Source organism: Mustela putorius, unplaced genomic scaffold, assembly GCF_011764305.1.
Source record: "Mustela putorius furo isolate JIRA1106 unplaced genomic scaffold, ASM1176430v1.1 tig00003976_pilon_pilon_pilon, whole genome shotgun sequence".
Classification (NCBI taxonomy): Eukaryota; Metazoa; Chordata; class Mammalia; order Carnivora; family Mustelidae; genus Mustela; species Mustela putorius.
The window spans coordinates 476,660-497,777 of NW_025422118.1; the positions used below are offsets into that span (position 1 = coordinate 476,660).

The following is a 21,118-nucleotide window of genomic DNA, read 5'->3' on the forward strand; positions in this document are numbered from 1 at the left end:
ATGGGTCTGTTCAGGCTTTCTATTTCTGCCTGGTTCAGTTGTGGTAGTTTATATGTTTCTAGGAATGCATCCATTTCTTCCAGATTTTCAAATTTGTTGGCATAGAGTTGCTCATAGTATGTTCTTATAATAGTTTGTATTTCTTTGGTGTTAGTTGTGATCTCTCCTCTTTCATGATTTTATTTAATGGGTCCTTTCTCTTTTCTTTTTGATAAGTCGGGCCAGGGGTTTATCAATTTTATTAATTCTTTCAAAGAACTAGCTCCTAGTTTCGTTGATTTGTTCTATTTTTTTTTTTTTTGTTTCTATTTCATTGATTTCTGCTCTGATCTTTATGATTTCTCTTCTCCTGCTGGGCTTAGGGTTTCTTTCTTGTTCTTTCTCCAGCTCCTTTAGGTGTAGGGCTAGGTTGTGTACCTGAGACCTTTCTTGTTTCTTGAGAAAGGCTTGTACCGCTATATATTTTCCTCTCAGGACTGCCTTTGTTGTGTCCCACAGATTTTGAACCATTGTATTTTCATTATCATTTGTTTCCATGATTTTTTCAATTTCTCTTTAATTTCCCGGTTGACACATTCATTCTTTAGAAGGATGCTGTTTAGTCTCCATGTATTTGGGTTCTTTCCAAACTTCCTTTTGTGGTTGAGAGCATTGTGGTCTGAAAATATGCAGGGAATGATCCCAATCTTCTGATACCGGTTGAGTCCTGATTTAGGACCGAGGATGTGATCCATTCTGGATAATGTTCCATGTGCACTAGAGAAGAATGTGTATTCTGTTGCTTTGGGATGAAATGTTCTGAATATATCTGTGATGTCCATCTGGTCCAATGTGTCCTTTAAGGCCTTTATTTCCTTGGTGATCTTTTGCTTGGAAGATCTGTCCATTTCAGTGAGGGGAGTGTTAAAGTCCCCTACTATTATTGTATTATTGTTGATGTGTTTCTTTGATTTTGTTATTAATTGGTTTATATAGTTGGCTGCTCCCATGTTGGGGACATAGATATTTAAAATTGTTAGATCTTCTTGTTGAACAGACCCTTTGAGTATGATATAGTGTCCTTCCTCATCTCTTATTATAGTCTTTGGCTTAAAATCTAATTGATCTGATACAAGGATTGCCACTCCTGCTTTCTTCTGATGTCCATTAGCATGGTAAATTCTTTTCCACCCCCTCACTTTAAATCTGGAGGTGTCTTCAGGCTTAAAATGAGTTTCTTGGAGGCAACATATAGATGGGTTTCGTTTTTTTATCCATTCTGATACCCTGTGTCTTTTGACAGGGGCATTTAGCCCATTAACATTCAGGGTAACTATTGAGAGATATGAATTTAGTGCCATTGTATTGCCTGTAAGGGGACTGTTACTGTATATGGTCTCTGTTCCTTCTGATCTACCACCTGTAGGCTCTCTCTTTGCTTAGAGGACCCCTTTCAGTATTTCCTGTAGAGCTGGTTTGGTGTTTGCAAATTCTTTCAGTTTTTGTTTGTCCTGGAAGCTTTTAATCTCTCCTTCTATTTTCAATGATAGCCTAGCTGGATATAGTATTCTTGGCTGCATGTTTTTCTCATTTAGTGTTCTGAAAATATCATGCCAGCTCTTTCTGGCCTGCCAGGTCTCTGTGGATAAGTCAGCTGCCAATCTAATATTTTTACCATTGTATGTTACAGACTTCTTTTCCCGGGCTGCTTTCAGGATTTTCTCTTTGTCACTGAGACTTGTAAATTTTACTATTAGGTGACGGGGTGTGGGCCTATTCTTATTGATTTTGAGGGGCATTCTCTGAACCTCCTGAATTTTGATGCTCGTTCCCTTTACCATATTGGGGAAATTCTCCCCGATAATTCTCTCCAGTATACCTTCTGCTCCCCTCTCTCTTTCTTCTTCTTCTGGAATCCCAATTATTCTAATGTTGTTTCGTCTTATGGTGTCACTTATCTCTCGAATTCTCCCCTCGAGGTCCAGTAGCTGTTTGTCCCTCTTTTGCTCAGCTTCTTTATTCTCTGTCATTTGGTCTTCTATATCACTGATTCTTTCTTCTGCCTCATTTATCCTAGCAGGGAGACCCTCCATTTTTGATTGCACCTCATTAATAGCTTTTTTGATTTCAACTTGGTTAGATTTTAGTTCTTTTATTTCTCCAGAAAGGGCTTTTATATCTCCCGAGAGGGTTTCTCTAATATTTTCCATGCCTTTTTCGAGCCCGGCTAGAACCTTGAGAATTGTCAATCTGAACTCTAGATCTGACATATTACCAATGTCTGTATTGATTAGGTCCCTAGCCTTCGGTACTGCCTCTTGTTCTTTTTTTTGTGTTGAATTTTTCCGTCTTGTCATTTTGTCCAGAGAAGAGTATATGAAGGAGCAAGTAAAATACTAAAAGGGTGGCAACAACCCCAGGAAAATATGCTTTAACCAAATCAGAAGAGATCCCACATCGTGAGGAGGGATAAAGGGGATAAAAAGATGTTCAAAAAGGAAGAAAGAAAAAAAAAGAAAAAAGAATTTAAAAAAAGAAAACGAATAAAGAAAAATATAAAAAAGAAAAAATATATATATTAGATAAACTAGTTTAAAAACGTTAAAAAAGAAAGGGGTAAAAGTTAAAAAAAAATTTACCAGAAGGGGAGATTAAAAAAACCAAAAAATGAAAAAGAAAAAAAATTAAATTAACTGCAAGACTAAAAAAACTCACAGCGAGAAAGCCGTGAGTTCCGTGCTTTGCTTTCTCCTCCTCTGGAATTCTGCTGCTCTCCTTGGTATTGAAACCGTACTCCTTGGTAGGTGAACTTGGTCTCGGCTGGATTTCTTGATCTTCTGGGGGAGGGGCCTGGTGTGGTGATTCTCAAGTGTCTTTGCCCCAGGCGGAATTGCACCACCCTTACCAGGGGCCGGGCTGAGTAATCCGCTCGGGTTCGCTTTCAGGAGCTTTTGTTCCCTGAGTGCTTTCCGTAGAGTTCCGGAGGACGGGAATACAAATGGCAGCCTCCTGGTCTCCGGCCTGGAGGAGCCAAGATCCTGGGGCCCCACTTCTCAGTGCGCCCTCAGAGAACAGCGCCCAGATACTCCCGTCTGCCTGACCTCTGGCCATGCTCCTAGCTCACCAAGCCTGTGGCTGGTTCAAGGTAACACCGAGCTGTGAGCTTACTGTCGGGCTTGTCTCCGTAGCCAGCTTTCTCATTCTAATACCGGCAAGCTCTGTGACACTCAGACACCCCCGATCCTTCTGTGACCCTGCGGGACCTGAGGCCACGCTGACCCCGCGTGGGCTTCGCCCCGGTTTAGCCTCTGGCACGATGTCACTCAGTGGAACAGACTTTTAAAAGTCCTGATTTTGTGCTCCATTGCTCCACCGCTTACCGGGAGCCAGCCCCTCCCCCCGGGGTCTATCTTCCCGTCGCTTTGGATTCACGTCTCCGCCAGTCCTACCTTTCAGAAAGTGGTTGTTTTTCTGTTTCCAGAATTGCTGTTCTTCTTCTCTTCGATCTGCCGATGGAAATGCAGGTGTTTGCAATCTTTAGATGAGCTATCCAGCTGATCTCCTGCTAGCTGAAGTAGTCTCAGACTGCTACTTCTCTGCCATCTTGGCTCCTCCCCTGTCTCTGTTTCTTTTAAAAGGTCTATGTCACTTTTAGGTTCTCTCGTTGCTTAGAGGACTACTTTCAATATTTCCTGTAGAGCTGGTTTCATGTTTGCAGATTTTTAGGTTTTGTCTTGGAAGCTTTTTATTTCTCCTTCTATTTTCAATGACAGCGTAGCTGGATATAGTATTCTTGGCTGCATATTTTTCTCATTTAGTGCTCTGAATATATCATTCCAGTCCTTTCTGGCCTGCCAGGTCTCTGTGGATAGGTCTGCTGCCAATATAATATTTCTACCATTGTTGGTTACAGACCTCTTGTCTCGAGCTGCTTTCAGGATTTTCTGTCTCTGGGACTTGTAAGTTTTATTATTAGATGATGGAGTGTTGACCTATTTTTATTGATTTTGAGGGGGGTGTTCTCTGTGTCACCTGGATGTTGATGCTTGCTTCCTTCCCCAAATTAAGGAAGTTCTCTGCTATAATTTGCTCCAATATACCTTCTGCACCCCTCTCTCTTTCTTCTTCTTCTTCTTCTTCTTCTTCTTCTTCTTTTTCTTCTTCTTCTTCTGGGGTCCCAATTATTCTAATATTGTTTTGTCTTATGATATTGCTTTTGTCTCAAATTATTCCTCTTGATCTAGCGGTTGTTTATCTTTTTCTCATCTTCTTTATTGTCCATTATTTGGTCTTCTATATCACTAATTCTCTCTTCTGCCTCATTTATCTAGCAGTAAGAGCGTCCATTTTTTATTGCACCTTAGTCCTTTTGATTTCAACTTGGTTAGATTTTAGTTCTTTTATTTCTCTAGAAAGGGGTTCTCTAGTATCTTCTACACTTTTTTGAAGCCCAGCTAGCACCTTTATAATCATCATCCTGAATTCTAGGTCTGACATCTTACTAATGTCTGTATTGATTAGGTCATAAACAAATGCAGAAGCCCAAAACCAGCTGGAAAAGAAAGGGGGAAAATGTTCTGATTTTGTACTTTGCTGCTCTCTCACTCACGGGGAGCCAGCTGATAGAGGCTCCTTCCCCCCATGGTCTATCTTCCCAAATATTGCCTGGGATTCACTTCTCTGCATGTCCTACCTTCCAGAAAGCAGCCACTTTTTCTGTTCATAAAATTGCTGCAATTCTTCTCTTCGATCTCCTGTTGAGTTTGTAGGTGTTCAGAATGGTTTGATAACTATCTAGCTGAATTCCGGGGACCAGACAAAATTCATAGGTCTCCTACTCCTCTGCCATCTTGCTCCTCCCTCAAGATATCGATCAATCAGTCTATCTATTTTATTTTAAGATTTTATTTATTTATTTGGCAGACAGAGATTACAAGTAGGCAGAGAGAGGAAGGGAAGCAGGCCCCCTGCTGAGCAGAGAGCCCGATGTGGGACTTGATCCCAGGACCCTGAGATCATGACCTGAGCTGAAGGCAGCGACTTAATCCACTGAGCCACCCAGGCGCCCAGTCTATTTTTTTTTTTAAGATTTTATTTATTTATTTGACAGAGATCACAAGCAGGCAGAGAGGCAGGCAGAGAGAGAGAGGAGGAAGCAGGCACCCCGCTGAGCAGAGAGCCCGATGCGGGGCTCGATCCCAGGACTCTGAGATCATGACCTGAGCCGAAGGCAGCGGCTTAACCCACTGAGCTACCCAGGCGCCCCAGTCTATCTATTTTTTAAGACTTTATTTATTTCAGGCAGAAAGAGAGAGCAAGAGAGCACGGGCAGGGGAGACAGGTAGAGAAAGAGGCTCCAGTTGAGCAGGGAGCCTGATGCAGGGCTGAATCCCAGGGCCCTGGCATCATGATCTGAGCTGAAGGCAGACACTTAACTGAGCCACCCATGTTCTCCAAGATATATATTTTTAAAAGATATGATTTATTTATTTGAGAGAGAGAGAAAGCATGGCGGTGGGGCATAGGGAGGAGAGGCAGAGGGGCGCCTGGGTGGCTCAGTGGGTTAAGCCTCTGCTTTGGCTCAGGTCATGATCTTAAGGTCTTGGGATTGAGCCCTGCCTCAGGCTCTCTGCTCAGCGGGGAGCCTGCTTCCCCCTCTCTCTGCCTGCCTCTCTGCCTACTTGTGATCTCTCTCTCTCTCTCTGTCAAATAAATAAATAAAATCTTAAAAAAAAAAAAAAAAAGGAGAGGCAGACTCCCTACTGGGCAAGGAGACCAATGTGGGGCCCAATCCCAGGACGTTGGGATCATGACTTGAGCCATAGGCAGATGCTTAACTGACTGAGCCACTTAAGTGTTCCAGAAAGACATATAATATTAACACTAATTAAGAGAAAGTAATAATACATCAATATTATTACATATATATATGTATATACATACAGTATCTATAATAATAACAAAGTAGGGGCACCTGGGTGGCTCAGTGGGTTAAAGCCTCTGCCTTTGGTTTAGGTCATGATCCCAGAGTCCTCGGATTGAGCCCAGCATGGGGCTCAGCAGGGAGGCTGCTTCCCCACCCCCCTGCCTGCCTCTCTGCCTACTTGTGATCTCTGTCAAAATGAATAAATAAAATCTTAAAAAAAAAAAAAAAACAAAGTAAATTTGAGATCACAGATAATTAGTAGATGAAGAGGATTATTTCATAATGAACAAAGGGGTTGGTTAATTAAAAACAACATAACAATCCCAAGCGTTTATTTTCCTTAAAAGAGCTTCAAAATGGGATGCCTGGGTGGCTTAGTTGGTTAAGCAGCTGCCTTCGGCTCAGGTCATGATCCCAGCATCCTGGGATCGAGTCCCGCATCGGGCTCCTTGCTCAGCGGGGAGCCTGCTTCTCCCTCTGCCTCTGCCTGTCATTCTGTCTGCCTGTGCTCGCTCTCTCTGCCCCCCTCTCTCTCTGATAAATAAATAAAATCTTAAAAAAAAAAAAGAGCTTCAAAATGATAAAGCAAAAACTGATAGAACCATGGAGACTTAGCATAATTATAGTAGGATTTCAACATTTTTCTCTCAAAAACTCATGCAAAAGTAAACCTAAAAATCAGTAATGCTATAGAAGACCTGAAGAACACTCTCAACTATCTTCATCTAATCAACATTTCTAGAACATTCCACCAACAGCAGCAGAATACACATCCTTAATACTCATCCTAGACATTATTCTAGGTCATAAAACAAGTCCCAAAAAACTCATGTCATACAAACCATTTTCTCTAACCATGATGGAATTAAGTTAGAAATCACTAACAGAAAGATTCTTGGAAAACCCCAAATATTTGGAAACTAACACATTTTAAAATAACCCATAGGTCAAAGCTGAAATAAAAATTAACATCAGAAAATATTCTGAACTGGATGAATGTGCAACCATAGTATATAAAAATTGTAGGATGCAGTTAAAGTAGTAGTGATAATGACATTTTTAATACTAAAGGCCTGTATTAGGAAACAAGAAAGGTTTCAAACAAATAACCTCAGATTCTACCTTGAGAAACTAGACAAAAGAGCAAATGAAAAACCAAAGTAAATTGAAGAAAGGTAATAATAAAGATCAGAACAGAAATCAATGAAATAAACACCAAACCAAATCAAACCAAACCAAAACAAAATGAGAGAGAGAGAGGAAATTAAGTAAGCCCAAATTTGGGCAAATGTATCTCTACATGTTAGCATGGAACAACTGGAAATCAAAATTATAAAACAATACCCTTTGTAGCAGCATCAAAAATTGAGAAATATTTAGGATAAATCTGACAAAAGTTATCAAAGACCTGTACACTAAAAGTACAAAACACTGGTGAGAGAAAGAGCTAAGTAAATGGATAAAAAACTCAATATAAAGATGTCATTTCTCCCAAACTGATCTATACATTCAATACAATCAGTCAAAATCCCAGTAGGCTTTGTTTTGTAGAAATTAATGAGCTGATTCTAAAATTCATTTGGCAGGTAATGAAAAGGACCTAAGTAGCCAAATCAACTCTGTAAAAGAAAAAAGATGGAGAGCTTATACTATGGGACTTTAACACTTCTTATAAATCTACAGTGATCAGGACAGGATATTACTGGTATCAAGCTAGAGATGAATGTAGCAATAGAAATCCAGAAATAAAACTCACATATATTTAGGCTATTGATTTCTAACAAATGTGTAAAATGCAACTCGGTAGAGAAATGATAGTCTTTGCAACAAATGGTCCTGAGCAGTTCTATATGCTTCTGCACCCCTTCCAAAGAGAGGGAACTTAAATCCATACATCGCACTTGTGGTGTATACAACAATTAAGTTAAAATGGTTATTAAACATAACATGTAGTATCCAAAATTATGAAACTTCCAAAAATCACAGGAGAGAATCTTCATAACTTTAGGTTAGATAAGGATTTCTTACACACCAAAGACAATACATTAAAGAAAAAAATTGATAGAATTATACTTCTTGAAAATAAGAAATTTTGAGCTTTGAAAGATACTGCTAAGAGAATGAAAAACCCAGTAACAGGCTGGGAGAAAATACTTACACATCAATTATCCCATAAAGGACTTAAATCTAGAATATATGAAGAATTTTTAAGCAATTTAATAAGAAAACAATAGAACCTTGGAAAGAAATTTGAACATTTTATCTAAAAAGATGTATGGAAAATAAGAAAATGAAATAGTTTTTATGAGGTTGTAGGAAAATACAAATTAACACCATGAAATACTATTATATACTTATTAGAATGGCAAAAATTAAAACAAAGCATAAAAGACTATTAAAGAAACAACAACCCACAATGAGCTACTACTAAGACCCACTGGGATGAGACTAGAATCAAAAAGACCCGGGGCACCTGGGTGGCTCAGTGGTTTAAAGCCTCTGCCTTCGGCTCAGGTCGTGATCCCAGGGTCTTGGGATCGAGCCCCGCATCAGGCTCTCTGCTCAGCAGGGAGCCTGCTTCCTCCTCTCTCTGTCTGCCTCTCTGCCTCCTTGTGATCTCTGTCTCTCAAATAAATAAATAAAATATTAAAAAAAAAAAAGACCCAAGTATTGGCAAAGATTTAGAGGAACTGGATCTCTCATTCACTGTGAATGGAAATGTAAAATACACAACTCCTTTTTAGTACAGTTTGATAGTTTTATTATTTTTTTTTAACATTTAAAAAATTTATTTGAGAGTGAGCGAGCACAAGGACAGGGAGAAGCAGACTCCCCTCTAGCTGGGAGCCTGTCATGGGGCTCCATTCCAGGACCTGGAGATCATGATCTGAGCCGAAGGCAGATGGTCAACCATCTGAGCTGTCCAGGTGCCCCCCGTTTGGTAGTTTTAAAAATTTAGTACATATCTACTGTATGACCCAATCATTCCACTCTAGGCGTTTACAAAAGAGAAATGAAAGCACATGTCCACACAGAGGCTTGTGAAGAAACATTTGTAACAGCTTTATTTTAAATAGTCCCAAACTGTCAGCTACTCAAATGTCCACCAGCAGGTGAATGAATAAAAAGTTATGAAATACTCACACAATGAAATACTATTGAGTATTAAAGAAGGATGAATTACAGATACACACAATATAAAGATGTTTCAAATTATGCTGAATAAAAGCCAGGAAAAAATGAGTACATCTCATAGGATTCCATTTATATAGAATTATGAACTATGCAAAATAATCCATAGTGACAGAAAGCAGGTAAATTGTTGTCTAAGGATGGGGTCGGGTACAGGGGACCTAGGAGGACCTGGAAGGATGACCAAGGGCACTAAACACTTTTTGGGGTGACAGATATGTTCATTTTGATTACTGTAATGGATTCCTCACTAGTGTCTATATGTCAAAAATTATCAAACTGCACTTAAAAGTATTATTTAAAACTAACAATTCATTAATAAAGAGAGAAGATATGAGAAATACCAGCATATTATTACTGGGAATGGTTCCTTAAAGGGGAAAAACTGAAATTTCAAGGGGTGGGTATCTCTGGAAACAAGTCTTTTATTTTTTTATTTATTTAAAATATTTAATTTATTTATTTGACAGACAGAGATCACAAGGAGGCAGAGAGGCAGGCAGAGAGAGAGGAGGAAGCAGGCTCCCCGCTGAGCAGAGCCCGATATGGGGCTCTATCCCAGGACCCTGGGACCATGACCTGAGCCAAAAGCAGAGGCTTTAACCCACTGAGCCACCCAGGCGCCCCTGGAAACATGGCTTTTAGAAGGCATCTATTATTCAGAGGACTTTGGCTAGGAATATAGACACATAGATGTTTATATTCTCAGCAATTTCCTTTAAACATAGTCCTAGAAATTAACTCAAAGTATAAAAACTTTCAGTGCATTTCATATGCAATTAGATAAAAGAAGTATGAGTGTATTTGTGGCTTTAAACTTACTGGTCTATATACCTACCTCGGGTTTTGCTCAGACTGATATGTACCTGATTGATCTGCACCATTGTGATTGTGCTTGGCACCGGGATGAGCAAACAGGGAGTTTTGGCTTCAGAAGTAGGATTTTCATAGGGAAGTCTTCCTTCTGCTTGAGTGCAGAACAGCAGCAGCTGTAGTAACATGGTCGTTCCTCCACTGAGAAAATTGAGTATTTGGTCAGCCCCTTGAACTGTCTCTAGTCTGTGACAAATCTGACAAATAAAAGTGATGCTGTGTAGCTTTCAGGGTTAGGTCCCAACAAGCTCTGAAGCTTTCACGTGGGTGTCTCAGAACTCACTCTGAGGAGGCTAGCTGTGTGTATAATGAGTTCGCCTAGCCTGAGACTCCATTCTGAGTGTCTGAATGAGTCATGTCGGGAGGCTGTGTGTGGTCACCTGGTATCCCCCAGGTGTTTGTATCCGTCTAGGTATCAGATGTCCGAGAGAAAGCCTTCAGATGACTCTATCCTAAGGGTCCTTAATGAGAGAAGCCCAGTTGTCTTCAGATGCGGGAGATAGTATAATGTTTAAAGCCATTAAGGTTTGGAGTGGTTTGTGATGCAGCAATATCCTGAATAGTACATAAATGTACTTTAGGCAAACCGGGAAGCTTTCTCCTGAGTGACAGTTCTATTTGGGAACTTTTCCGTGTTGTGCTTCATTTGACCAAATCTTTGAAGGCAAAACCATTGCTCGATTTTTGTGATTCAACCTACCTTTCTCCTTTGCTTCAGTATTACATACCCAGAAGAGACACTCAATAAATGCTGAATATGGTATCACCATGGTAATGAGTGAAGAAAGTTATTATTTATTTGATGGTAAAATGGGCACTATTTTGACTACATAGCGATTTTCTTCTTATCTTGGTGTGCTAACTTCACTTTCAAATTACTTAGAGGAGTATCTTAATGTAATCAATTTCTACACTGCTATTGTGACTTTACCTGACACTACAGATGTCATATTTCAGTAATGTTTAGGGTGGAGGTGGGGAAAAGGGGTAAGTTTTAAGGGTGTACAAGGCAGGAAAAGTGGCTCTCATCACCTAAACAGGATGCTCCAACAATAATGTTTTTCTTTGTTGAAGAATACAGTTACTCTTCCAGTGTTTCCTGGTGTATTGTCTGTGGTAAGACTGACAGTTCACAGGGTAACTCTAAGAGGGGAGAAGTCATGTTTAACTTTTATTCCTTAAGAACTCTGGACGATCAGCTTACAACTACTGAGTACCAGCCTAAATCAAAACACAATCTACACCAGGTACTGAAAAAAATCTCAAGGGATGTTCCTGATTTGTAATAAATCAGTGGCATAATCTTTAAATTGATAGAACACTATGGCAAGTGCCAAAGGCAAGTGGATGAATACTATTAGACAATTAATAAATATGTGTTTGTCATGGTTTAAGAGAAAGGAAAAAAAAATACACTGAATTTTTATACAAGTCTTTATTTACAACTTGTTTAACAACTGTACACTTTTTGCAGCCTTGAAAACATTTTTGTACTTGAATGGGAAAATATAGTTTGACCAAATCTTAACTTTATTCTTCATATACATATACATATATTATATGCATACATATAAACATATACATATAATTAATACCATAACAAGTTGGCAGTCATAAAATTAAAATGAATAAGTGATATCACAAGGAAATACAATAGAAGATTTTGAAAAAATTAAAAATCTGTCTTCTGGTGGTTTATTGGACTTTATGTTGTGATTTTACTGAAAATTTCTTACTGAGGCTAATGAGACATTCACCTCAAGAAAACAGTGAGAAAACCCACTGATTTGTTAAACACGTGGAAAAATCCTTGGATGCGGTTATGTACAATATGCTATATCTGCATTGATTCCATCTGTGAATTAAGAAATTTAGAGTTCTATGTGGATTTCATTTTTGGATTACAGTGACAGAGAATGAAGTCGTCAAATTATAAATTTGAAATAAGAATATACCTAGGAATACCCTTTTTGCAAAAGCTAAACTCCAAGGTAAATAACTATGATGCCAAATAGGAAACTAACAACAATTCATAGAATAATCGATAATACTTAAGACATGAGAATAAGGCTTTAGAGCTGGGACTGTAATCAATACAACTCCAACTCCAATGTACTAAGGTGTTTTTCAGCTCATCTGAAAAGTTTAAAAAATACTATAGGAAAAAAAAGCCTTTTTCTATCCTCAAATCTTTGAATTAGTCAAAATAAGGCAAATTATTAAATTATTAGATATGTTTGAATTTTACCATTCATTACACAACCGAATATAGGGTGTGATAAATGGTGGGGCAACTGTCAAAACATGAAAACTGCAAAACAATATAACCTAGAAATTATTCTTCTAAGTGCAAAGCATACTGAATTACACGTAACTGGCACACAGCGAAGTTAGTGACAGCAATGACATTTTAGTGCAACTAAATTTTAAATAACTAAGGCTACTAAAAAACAAAAGGCTACTATTAAAAAAAGTTAAAAGTCCTCAAATAATTGATTGGCATTTGTGTACAGTCATTTCCTTTATTTATACTAAAATACTATTTATTTCAAGCATAATGAAAATTTCCCTCAACTAACACGAGTCTCTGTAGTACACACATTAAGTTAGGCCAACAAGAAACCAACCAACCAGCCAACCCTCAAATCACACCATTTATCCATCTGTACTTGAACAATAAGAATTTCATAATTTGCTTAGAATTTGACACTACTGGACTGAGTCTGTTGCCTGATTTCAAACATTCAAAAACGAAGAGGAAAGCATCATGACTTTCTAACAGAACAGTTTTAACTAAGCACCAAGCTGACTCACTCAAAAGAATTATGGTTAGTCCCTTATTTTCATTACAAAAATTCAAAGATGCAGCCATATACATCCTTTTCGTTATGTTAAGAAGTAAAATAATACTAAAAATGTTTCATTAAGTCACTAGAATAAAATTGTTTGCTTTATACATGAAACTGAACTTGATTCATAGTCCAAGTCATTAAGAGCAAGAAACCATGAAGAAAAACCAAAGAAATAACTTGGATCATGATGTGCCTAAGGGGGTAGATAATCAAATGTGATATTAGGGAGAAATGTTTAAAAAGAGATAGAAACAGAAAAGCTTTGCCACTTCATTAGATCTATATATATTTAAAAATAACAGAAGAGAAGAATAAATGTTTAACAATTTTTATTTGTAAATAAGAATTCACTGGTTTCTGCTCTACATGTGTTAGAAACTATGTATCATCGATTTGAAAAGACCACAAAAATGGGGAGAAAAGCTGAAAGATACTAAGTTATGATTTATGAAATGATTTAATAATATCACTTGAAAAGTAAAGTGCTGAGACTATTTAAAAATATATTGAAAACTAGTTTCAAAGAATGGGGTTTTGGTTTTTCCAATGTCTTTAAAAAGGGCTGGTATTAATTTTTATAAGAAAAACACCTCTGTTCAACTATGGCAGTAAAATCTAGGAATTATCATAAGTTAATTGAATACTTTCATTTTGTCTTTATTTCCTCTTTGGGCGTAAAAAAGCATTTTCTGCCATGATGAAAATGTTCTGAATTTATGCTAATATGGTAACCACTAACCATGTGTGGCACTAAGCACTTGAAATGTGGCTAGAAGACTGAAGAACCAGTTTAATTTAATTTTAATTTAAATCACCATGTGGCTAGTGGCTAACAAACTGGACAATGTAGGTCTAGAATCTACTCTTACCTAAATTAGCAAAAAGCCACTAGATGATAAAGACATTAAGAAGGGAACTTACCATTCAACACTTAGCAGATATTCAAACATTATATTTTGTCTGTGTGCGTGTGAGCATATTTCATTTTTAACTTTAGACTTTGGGGGGACAAAAGCAAATCTTCCCTCAAAGGTCAGGGTCTAGACTTCTATATTTGTGTTACTCTCTTCTAAGTGACTTGCTTAAGCAAAGAACATCAGTAGAACGGGGGTAATGTAGAAGAAAATACTACAGAAATCTTTCACACTATAAAAGCATTTCTCTCATGTAAAAGCACAAAACAAAACTCGAAGAGAATGTTCTTGTAAGTGCATCTCCCTATTCTTTGGCAATAATCACGTGTCAATTTTTACCCAACAACAAATATTTCAGTCACTTCTGGACTATGATTTGAATATTAACACATTTAAGTTACAAATGGAAGAATCCTGACTCTTAAAGACATCTCTCAATAGAACAAGCTGAAAACTTTGCTAGATTTGAACTTAAGAATAGCCAAGTTCGTTAAGCACACCTGTTACAGCAGATGAAGAATATTTCCATAGCATTCTGCCATCTGTAGTGTCTGCCTTTTCCCATCAGCTAAGCCCCACCGTTTCCCAGATGCTCTGACTTAAGAGCTCCTGGAACCTGGCTTGCTTTCTCCTGTCTTTGGGTCTAGGCAATGATGAAGAAACTATGAAAAAAACTGAAGGGCAACTGATAGGTTTGTATTTTAGGAGAGAGGCAAAGCAAAGGTAAGAACATGCTCTGATTAACTAGAAGACTGTTCACTTTTTATTAACGCAGCTTTAGGAAACAGAAAGTTTCAAGTGTGTTGGCATTTAAGAGAACTTGGCTTCATGAGTATTGCCTTATAAGAGTCTTATTAATGAGAAATATAAAATGTAATTGGTGCCTAGTAGCCGCCATCCAGCTTCAAATAGATCTCTAGACTTAGATTTTCAAAAGTGTCTAATTAGGGAGGAAGTTAGACATTTCAGGAAGAGTACAGAGCCCATTTCTTTGGGCGATCTTTTACCTTCTTCTTAGTGAGTGCTCCGAATTAAGAAAAAAAACCCTAGTGTAAAAGTCGAAAATGCCACAGAAAAGTAGAAGAAAAATAATTATCTAACATTAGTAAAGTGCTGTGAGTCTTGCAGTAAAGTATAAATAATACATAAATGATTAAATGTACCATTAAATATTAGGACACTCATCTCTAACAGTGACATAAACACACTATAGAATGTATGTACAGTAATCACTGCCCATAGGTTGACAAATACACCAAGAATAAACATGAGTCCCTTTTATTAATTTTAGCAATATAATTGCTAACTTTTCCTTTGTCAACTTTGAGATCTCTTAAGTGGTAACACCTGCTCAGAAGTCCCCCACATACATTAAAGCCACACATGCTTTGGTAGTTTCCCTTTTCTCACTTTGAGATTACTCTGGTCATGGTAGTTAATTCTTCCTTTAAGCTCTGTGTCGATACAATTCAGGATCTGTGATAGTCCTCCAGGCCTGAAAGTTTGCGGCTATGGACTTTTTTTGATGATTTCATCTTCAAGACTCTAATTCGTCAAGAATGCCTAGGGGTAATTTATCAGGTACATAAAGACTTACTTGAATATATTTTTAAAAATCTCTACTCTTGCCTTCAATTTAAACAAAATTTTGTGTGGGCCTATTATGTCTAATTAGGGAGGAACACAAAATTGAGCCTATGGTTTATAAATTAGATAAAGCAGCAGATCTAGAGAAGTTGGTAGCAATTTTCAGCTACCACAGATTTCTTCTCATCTTATCAATTCATAGTATCCTTAATGGCTTCAAGTCACTATTTTAGATTTAGAAATGGGTAACAGTTTCAAAATTAATATAGATGCTTTCCCCTCCACTGCTAAACGTATAGTGAATATGGTATGCCCAGTTAATGCTCACTGAAGGGAAGGACAATTAAAAAATAAATTATATTTTTGTCTACTCCTCTTTAATAGTCATGTTAAGAAAGTCAGAAGGTTTTATGTAAACTATCACTTTAGGAACATTTGTTAAGACAGTGTTATTTTTAATTGTATTAGTACTTCCATCCGCCTGGATATTTGTTTATAATCAGGCCATTTCTTATCACGATAATCCATTCCTAGAAATTAGAATGCCTTAATAGCCTTCTGTTACTTTCTCAGATTTTTATGTTCACTTATAAATACAGCATACAAACCCATCTAACAGAATATTACTGGAAAATAGAAAAATAATGGAGAGACATCACATAACTGTTGATATATAATTGTTAAGAAACATGTATAGACTCCCTACAACTGTCAAAAGCCATATACTTGCCATAATTAGGTTCAGGTCTCTTGTTTCTCAAATAAACTAATATCCTCTTCTCTTTTTCAATTTAAGTGTACTGTGAAGAGTCCAAGTATAGTTGAAGATAACATTAAATAAATTTCATAAGTTTTTATATTCATAGATAAAGCATATTAAGTTGGACTGGATTGATAAAAGACTATCATAATCAATACATTCATTCTTCCCAAGAACATAATCAATGATTTAAATGGATGTCATGACATTTGTACGGCCCTTCATTTTATAAAATGGAAGCTAAATATTAATACTTCCGTGATTTGGGGGAGTGGGGAAGGGCAGAAATTAGCTGTGTTAGTAGCAAATTTTTTTTTTTTTTTGGGTTTCTGAGAAATGAACAGCTCTTACTACAATACTTTAGAATAAAACTATTGTGCTTAAACTGGACAATAAGACATTTTCAAAATTTTCAATAAAAGGAACATACACCAATTATTATTTAAATATGCTTTATAGGTAAAGTAAAAAATTGGATGACAGATACATTGAGAATCGCCTTCCTCATATAAAAACTTCATGATATAAAATATTAAAATCATTATAGTTACAAAGAATAAGCTCTGAAACTGCTTTCTAAATGAAACTGGGTTGTACAACTACCAAAATAAGCTGCTGTTTTGACCATTGGGGATTATAGAAAAAGAGATTATCATTATTGAATGGAAACCCTTTTAACTTATAAAAAAAGAAAATAAAAAGCACACTACAGTAATTTTCAAAGACTATGATACCCCGTTTCTTCTGTTTAAGAACCTCCTTCATCTACTTCAGGGTATCTATCACACAGGCTTGACTTTGAAGAAGTATAATGCTACATCAACTTGATGAGAATCCCTTCATAATACAAGGTAAGAAGTCAAAGTTTCCTTCCATAGTTTAATGAATAGATAACAAAAAGCATTTTGTCTTAATGTTATTCTGTAATTAGCAAAAAGCAAGACAACAAGCACTTTGCTCCCATTTTAGGATCATGGTCGTTCTTACTCGCAGGGCTGTGAACTAGCTAGGCTTACACAAGCTGTGGGCTGTGGATGCTTTTTCAGATAATCTCACATGTTCCAGCTGGACTGGATAAGTCTGAGATCTAGACAACTGGAAATTGAGTGCAGAGAGTTAAGATAATTTTAAATGTTTAGATTTTTAAGACACTTCTCATCCTGGGATTGAGACTTTCAAATTTTTAACATGGTATTATCTTGAAAAGATGAATGCTTGTCTGAGAGCAAGAGATGCTAAAAAATATTTATCATTAGCTAACAAAAATAAAGTTGTTATGAAAAGGAGATGTATAAAGTAGCTAATAAAATAATCTTTTCTTCAGCTTAACTCATCTTTCGCTGAACAATCACTTACTGCTGATCTATCTGCACAGTGTGGATTTTCTATCTAATAAGATAGAAAGGCCAGTGTTTCTGACTGGAGAACATCAAGCTCAATTTTATACAACTGAGCTTTTACTATATAAACAAAACAATAAAACCTCAACAAAATTATACTATTATAATCTAATCATCTCACATCCCACCAAGCCAATTTTACCAGGCTAGGGCTATCAAACAAATAAATTCAATCTTAATCAATTTTGGAACATGGGTCCTTTATTTAGGGACTTCTTTTTCTTGGTTATTATCAAATAATTAGACAAATGATAAAAAGGTACGATTGAATTTTTGAGCTCTTTTAAGATATATACAGTTGTATTATTTATTCTCTTTTTCTACGTGGTAAACTATGATATTTGTTAGATTTTTTAATTACAAACTTTGTAAATACACACTGCAGAACACACATGCTATTCTTTTATTCTTAGTTATTTACTTTGTATTTTCTTACCCTGGTTAGAAGGAATAGAGAAAATAAGCTTTTTGCTGATAAGAGTCCAACACTGCCAGGATGGGTTACCCCCACATAATGCAGTAACACTGTACTTACTCCACTGCTGAGGCCAGGGTTAGCTCCACTGTCCGAGCAAACTGTGGCTTCATGAAGCTACCATATACAAGGAGTTTGTAAAAATACAGCACAGTATGGCTCATATCTAGATAAAGCATCCAATGGCTTTCAACTTCCAGACAGACCGTGCATGCATCATCACAAACCTCCTGAGAAATGATTAATCCCTACTGGAGAAATAGCAACTTATACATCCTGTCCAAAGCTGGGCAAGGAAAACAGGGCTGTCACTTCTACAGCTAAGTTTTATTCCTGCTTTTTAAAAAAGCACCAGAATGTTTAGACATAAAAGTTCTTCTATGTAATGAAAGTAACATACTAAACTATAAAGGTAAAGGAGAGTGAAAGTTATGAATGGAAACACCAAATAACAGCGTGCGCCAGATGCCATAGAAACTCAGAAGTAAAACTCGCTTCCAAAAGCCTGGCATCTTTTCTTCCCATTTGGAGAAATATATCAGAGTAGGTCGGTAGGTAGAAAACCAGGACTGGGGCAGTAAATAGAGAATTAAAATTAAAACCTCTCATCTCATAGGATATAACCCATTTAATGAATAGCTCTTTTATTTTCATCTATCTTATTCTGCAGGTAGTATAATTCCCCAATAATTTTAATGTTACAAAGGTTAGTGTTAGTCTTTCTTTAAAACAGCTAAATCCTTACGCTATTTGTGAAATATGGGGGCAGGGGCAGGAATCATCTTAAGAAGTTTTTAATCTTTTATTGTTAAAACTATTTTGATGAGGTGTGCTTAGCCTCCTGAAACCCCACAATGCATTCTACTCATGTGGTTCTCTCCATTATTACAAATTCTTCCTGCTTTACTGTCTTATCAGGCAGAAGCATTCACACCATGCTCAGACTTTTGTACTTAATGTAAAAAAAAATCATCACAATGCATGGAGTCATTTTTGTCTATACTCTTAATACCTTTCTTCAAGTACACTTTCTGAGGACAAATGAAAACACTACCAATTTTTAGATCAATTTTCTTATAAAAAAAAAAAAAGTAAGAATTTAAAGCCAAACACCTGAATATAGTTTCTGAAAATTCTTAATTACATGTAGCTTGATTTAGTGTTATTTGTTTGTATTTATTATACAGGACTAAATGAAACCTGAACTTCCAAATAGCAAGTACATGAAATGAAATCTTATTAGAGGGCCTATCTAAAACCAAAAACCAATTAACCAAACAATTAACCTAATTTCAGGAATTTTTTGCTTAAAAAAAATTGGCTATGATGCAAGAAAAAGGCTAGAGGGGAGCATAAATATAATTTGGGACCAAATTCTTAGGTCACTATGGAAGTCAGGCATAGGCATTTCATTTTCAAATGAATGGTATTTCACATTTACATAGCACCTTCTACAAAGTACTTTCCAATCATTATTACTTGACAGTCATTCAACAATGTAAATAAACATGGTTTACAATCTGTCAACAAATCTAAGAACTCTGAGGCAACCAAATACCCAAGAGAAAGTCTTGGACTAGTACACAGAATTAAGAAAAAAAATGTTAAGAGACCTGTCATAATATCACATACAAGAAGTCACTTACTGATCTTAACGACTGATAGTAGCATGTTAGGTTTAGGAATTACTGAGAAATTGAAGGGTTTATATTAAAGAATAAGTAAACTGAAGTGCAAGTCAACAAGGAAATTGTTCAAAAGGTAAGGCTACCTATTACTTGTAAGTACATGAAAAATAAATCTTTCAGATGTGGAGGGCAACTGAAACTATGTCAGCCACATTGCTAGAATTTGATGTTCAGTTACTAGGATATTCCAGAACAAGAAAAAAATTAATGCACTGCCTGATTTTTTTTTCTTCTGTAATTTCCCACCAAATAATCTAACCACTGCATTTATTTTCTGTCAGCAAACAAGATAGCAAGAAATAATGAAATTTTATGTATGTTTTAAAAATAGTTTCCAAATCTTCGGACAAATTTAATTTCCTATAAAACAATGTGGAAAACTCATTTTTTCCCTCGAAATAAATCTATCAGGTGCCTTAGGTAACATCTGATTAGCACCTCTGCCAATGTATTTATGTCTTTGCAAAAAGTGCACTTGCCAACCATTTTATATAGTAAATATGCAAGTTATTTGAAGTGCATTTGGAAAACAATTGAAAACACAGATTAATACATCATAAAAAGATTAATTCCCTTTAAACAAAGACATTCTTATAAAGCATGGTAACACAGAGGCACAATAAAGAATATAAATTGTATATCAATTATTGGCAGAAAATCTAATTCATTACAAAGCCTACACAATTGGGGAGAGGACGTTTTCATACAAAGAAAAGTACTACACTATTATACAACACTTTTAATTGGGCATTTAAAAATTTTTGGCACATTAAAAGGAACCGAAAGGACTACAAAATAAAGAACCAAGAAACTAAAATATAGACACAGGAGAGAAAGTCCTCAAATGAGAAACAACTAAATATCAACATAAAAGAAACAAAAAATAAGCTGGCTGAATTTCCTGAAATGTCATCATATGTAACAGAAGTATGCTTTGAATGCAGGGCGTTTTTTTTTTTATTCTGATGGCAAGACTTGTCTACCTTGCTGTGGCTGGTTGAACATGGCCGGGATAAGATCTTCTTGTGCTGGTTGCTTGTCTTTGCCGAGCCAGAAATGACTGCCCTGAACCTGTACTAGCAAGTCTATCTTCAGCCGCCTTTTTATGCAGGGTCATTCCCTACACAACATAGGGGAAAAAAAGTAATCAACAAAAAAAAGTGCAACATACTCTCACCAAAAAAGAAAAAATCATGCAGAATTTGTCTCATTGCATCATAAGGCACAATTAGGAATGTTAATTCTGTTCATTACAGATTAAAAATCTTATAGAGACATTTTAGTTCTAACAATTAGATACAAATCTTCTCTTGGAAAAATTAAGGTTTAATTTTTTGAATTTACGATAACCAAAACCCAGATAAAAGAGACACAATTTTGGAGTATATTGACCACATTCAATCACACTTCCTTTTAAAATCAAATGTAGAAAGTAATTTCCCAGGAACAGATAGGACGATTGATTGGTAGCA

At 36.4% G+C, this 21,118-nt stretch overlaps 1 protein-coding gene across 3 annotated transcripts in view; it reads right to left on the reverse strand.

Moving 5' to 3' along the window:
• Positions 1-11,386: 11,386 nt before the first annotated feature.
• HOOK3 (hook microtubule tethering protein 3) overlaps positions 11,387-21,118 on the reverse strand; it is a 108,924-nt gene continuing 99,192 nt past the window's right edge. For 2 of the 3 annotated variants that reach the window (XM_045070957.1, XM_045070956.1), the window contains one exon: positions 11,387-20,766. In XM_045070957.1, coding sequence (XP_044926892.1) covers positions 20,626-20,766 — 141 coding nt within the window. In that variant the 3' untranslated portion in view covers positions 11,387-20,625. The remainder of the gene's footprint in view (positions 20,767-21,118) is intronic. The other variant, XR_006604080.1, reaches the window with a different exon arrangement.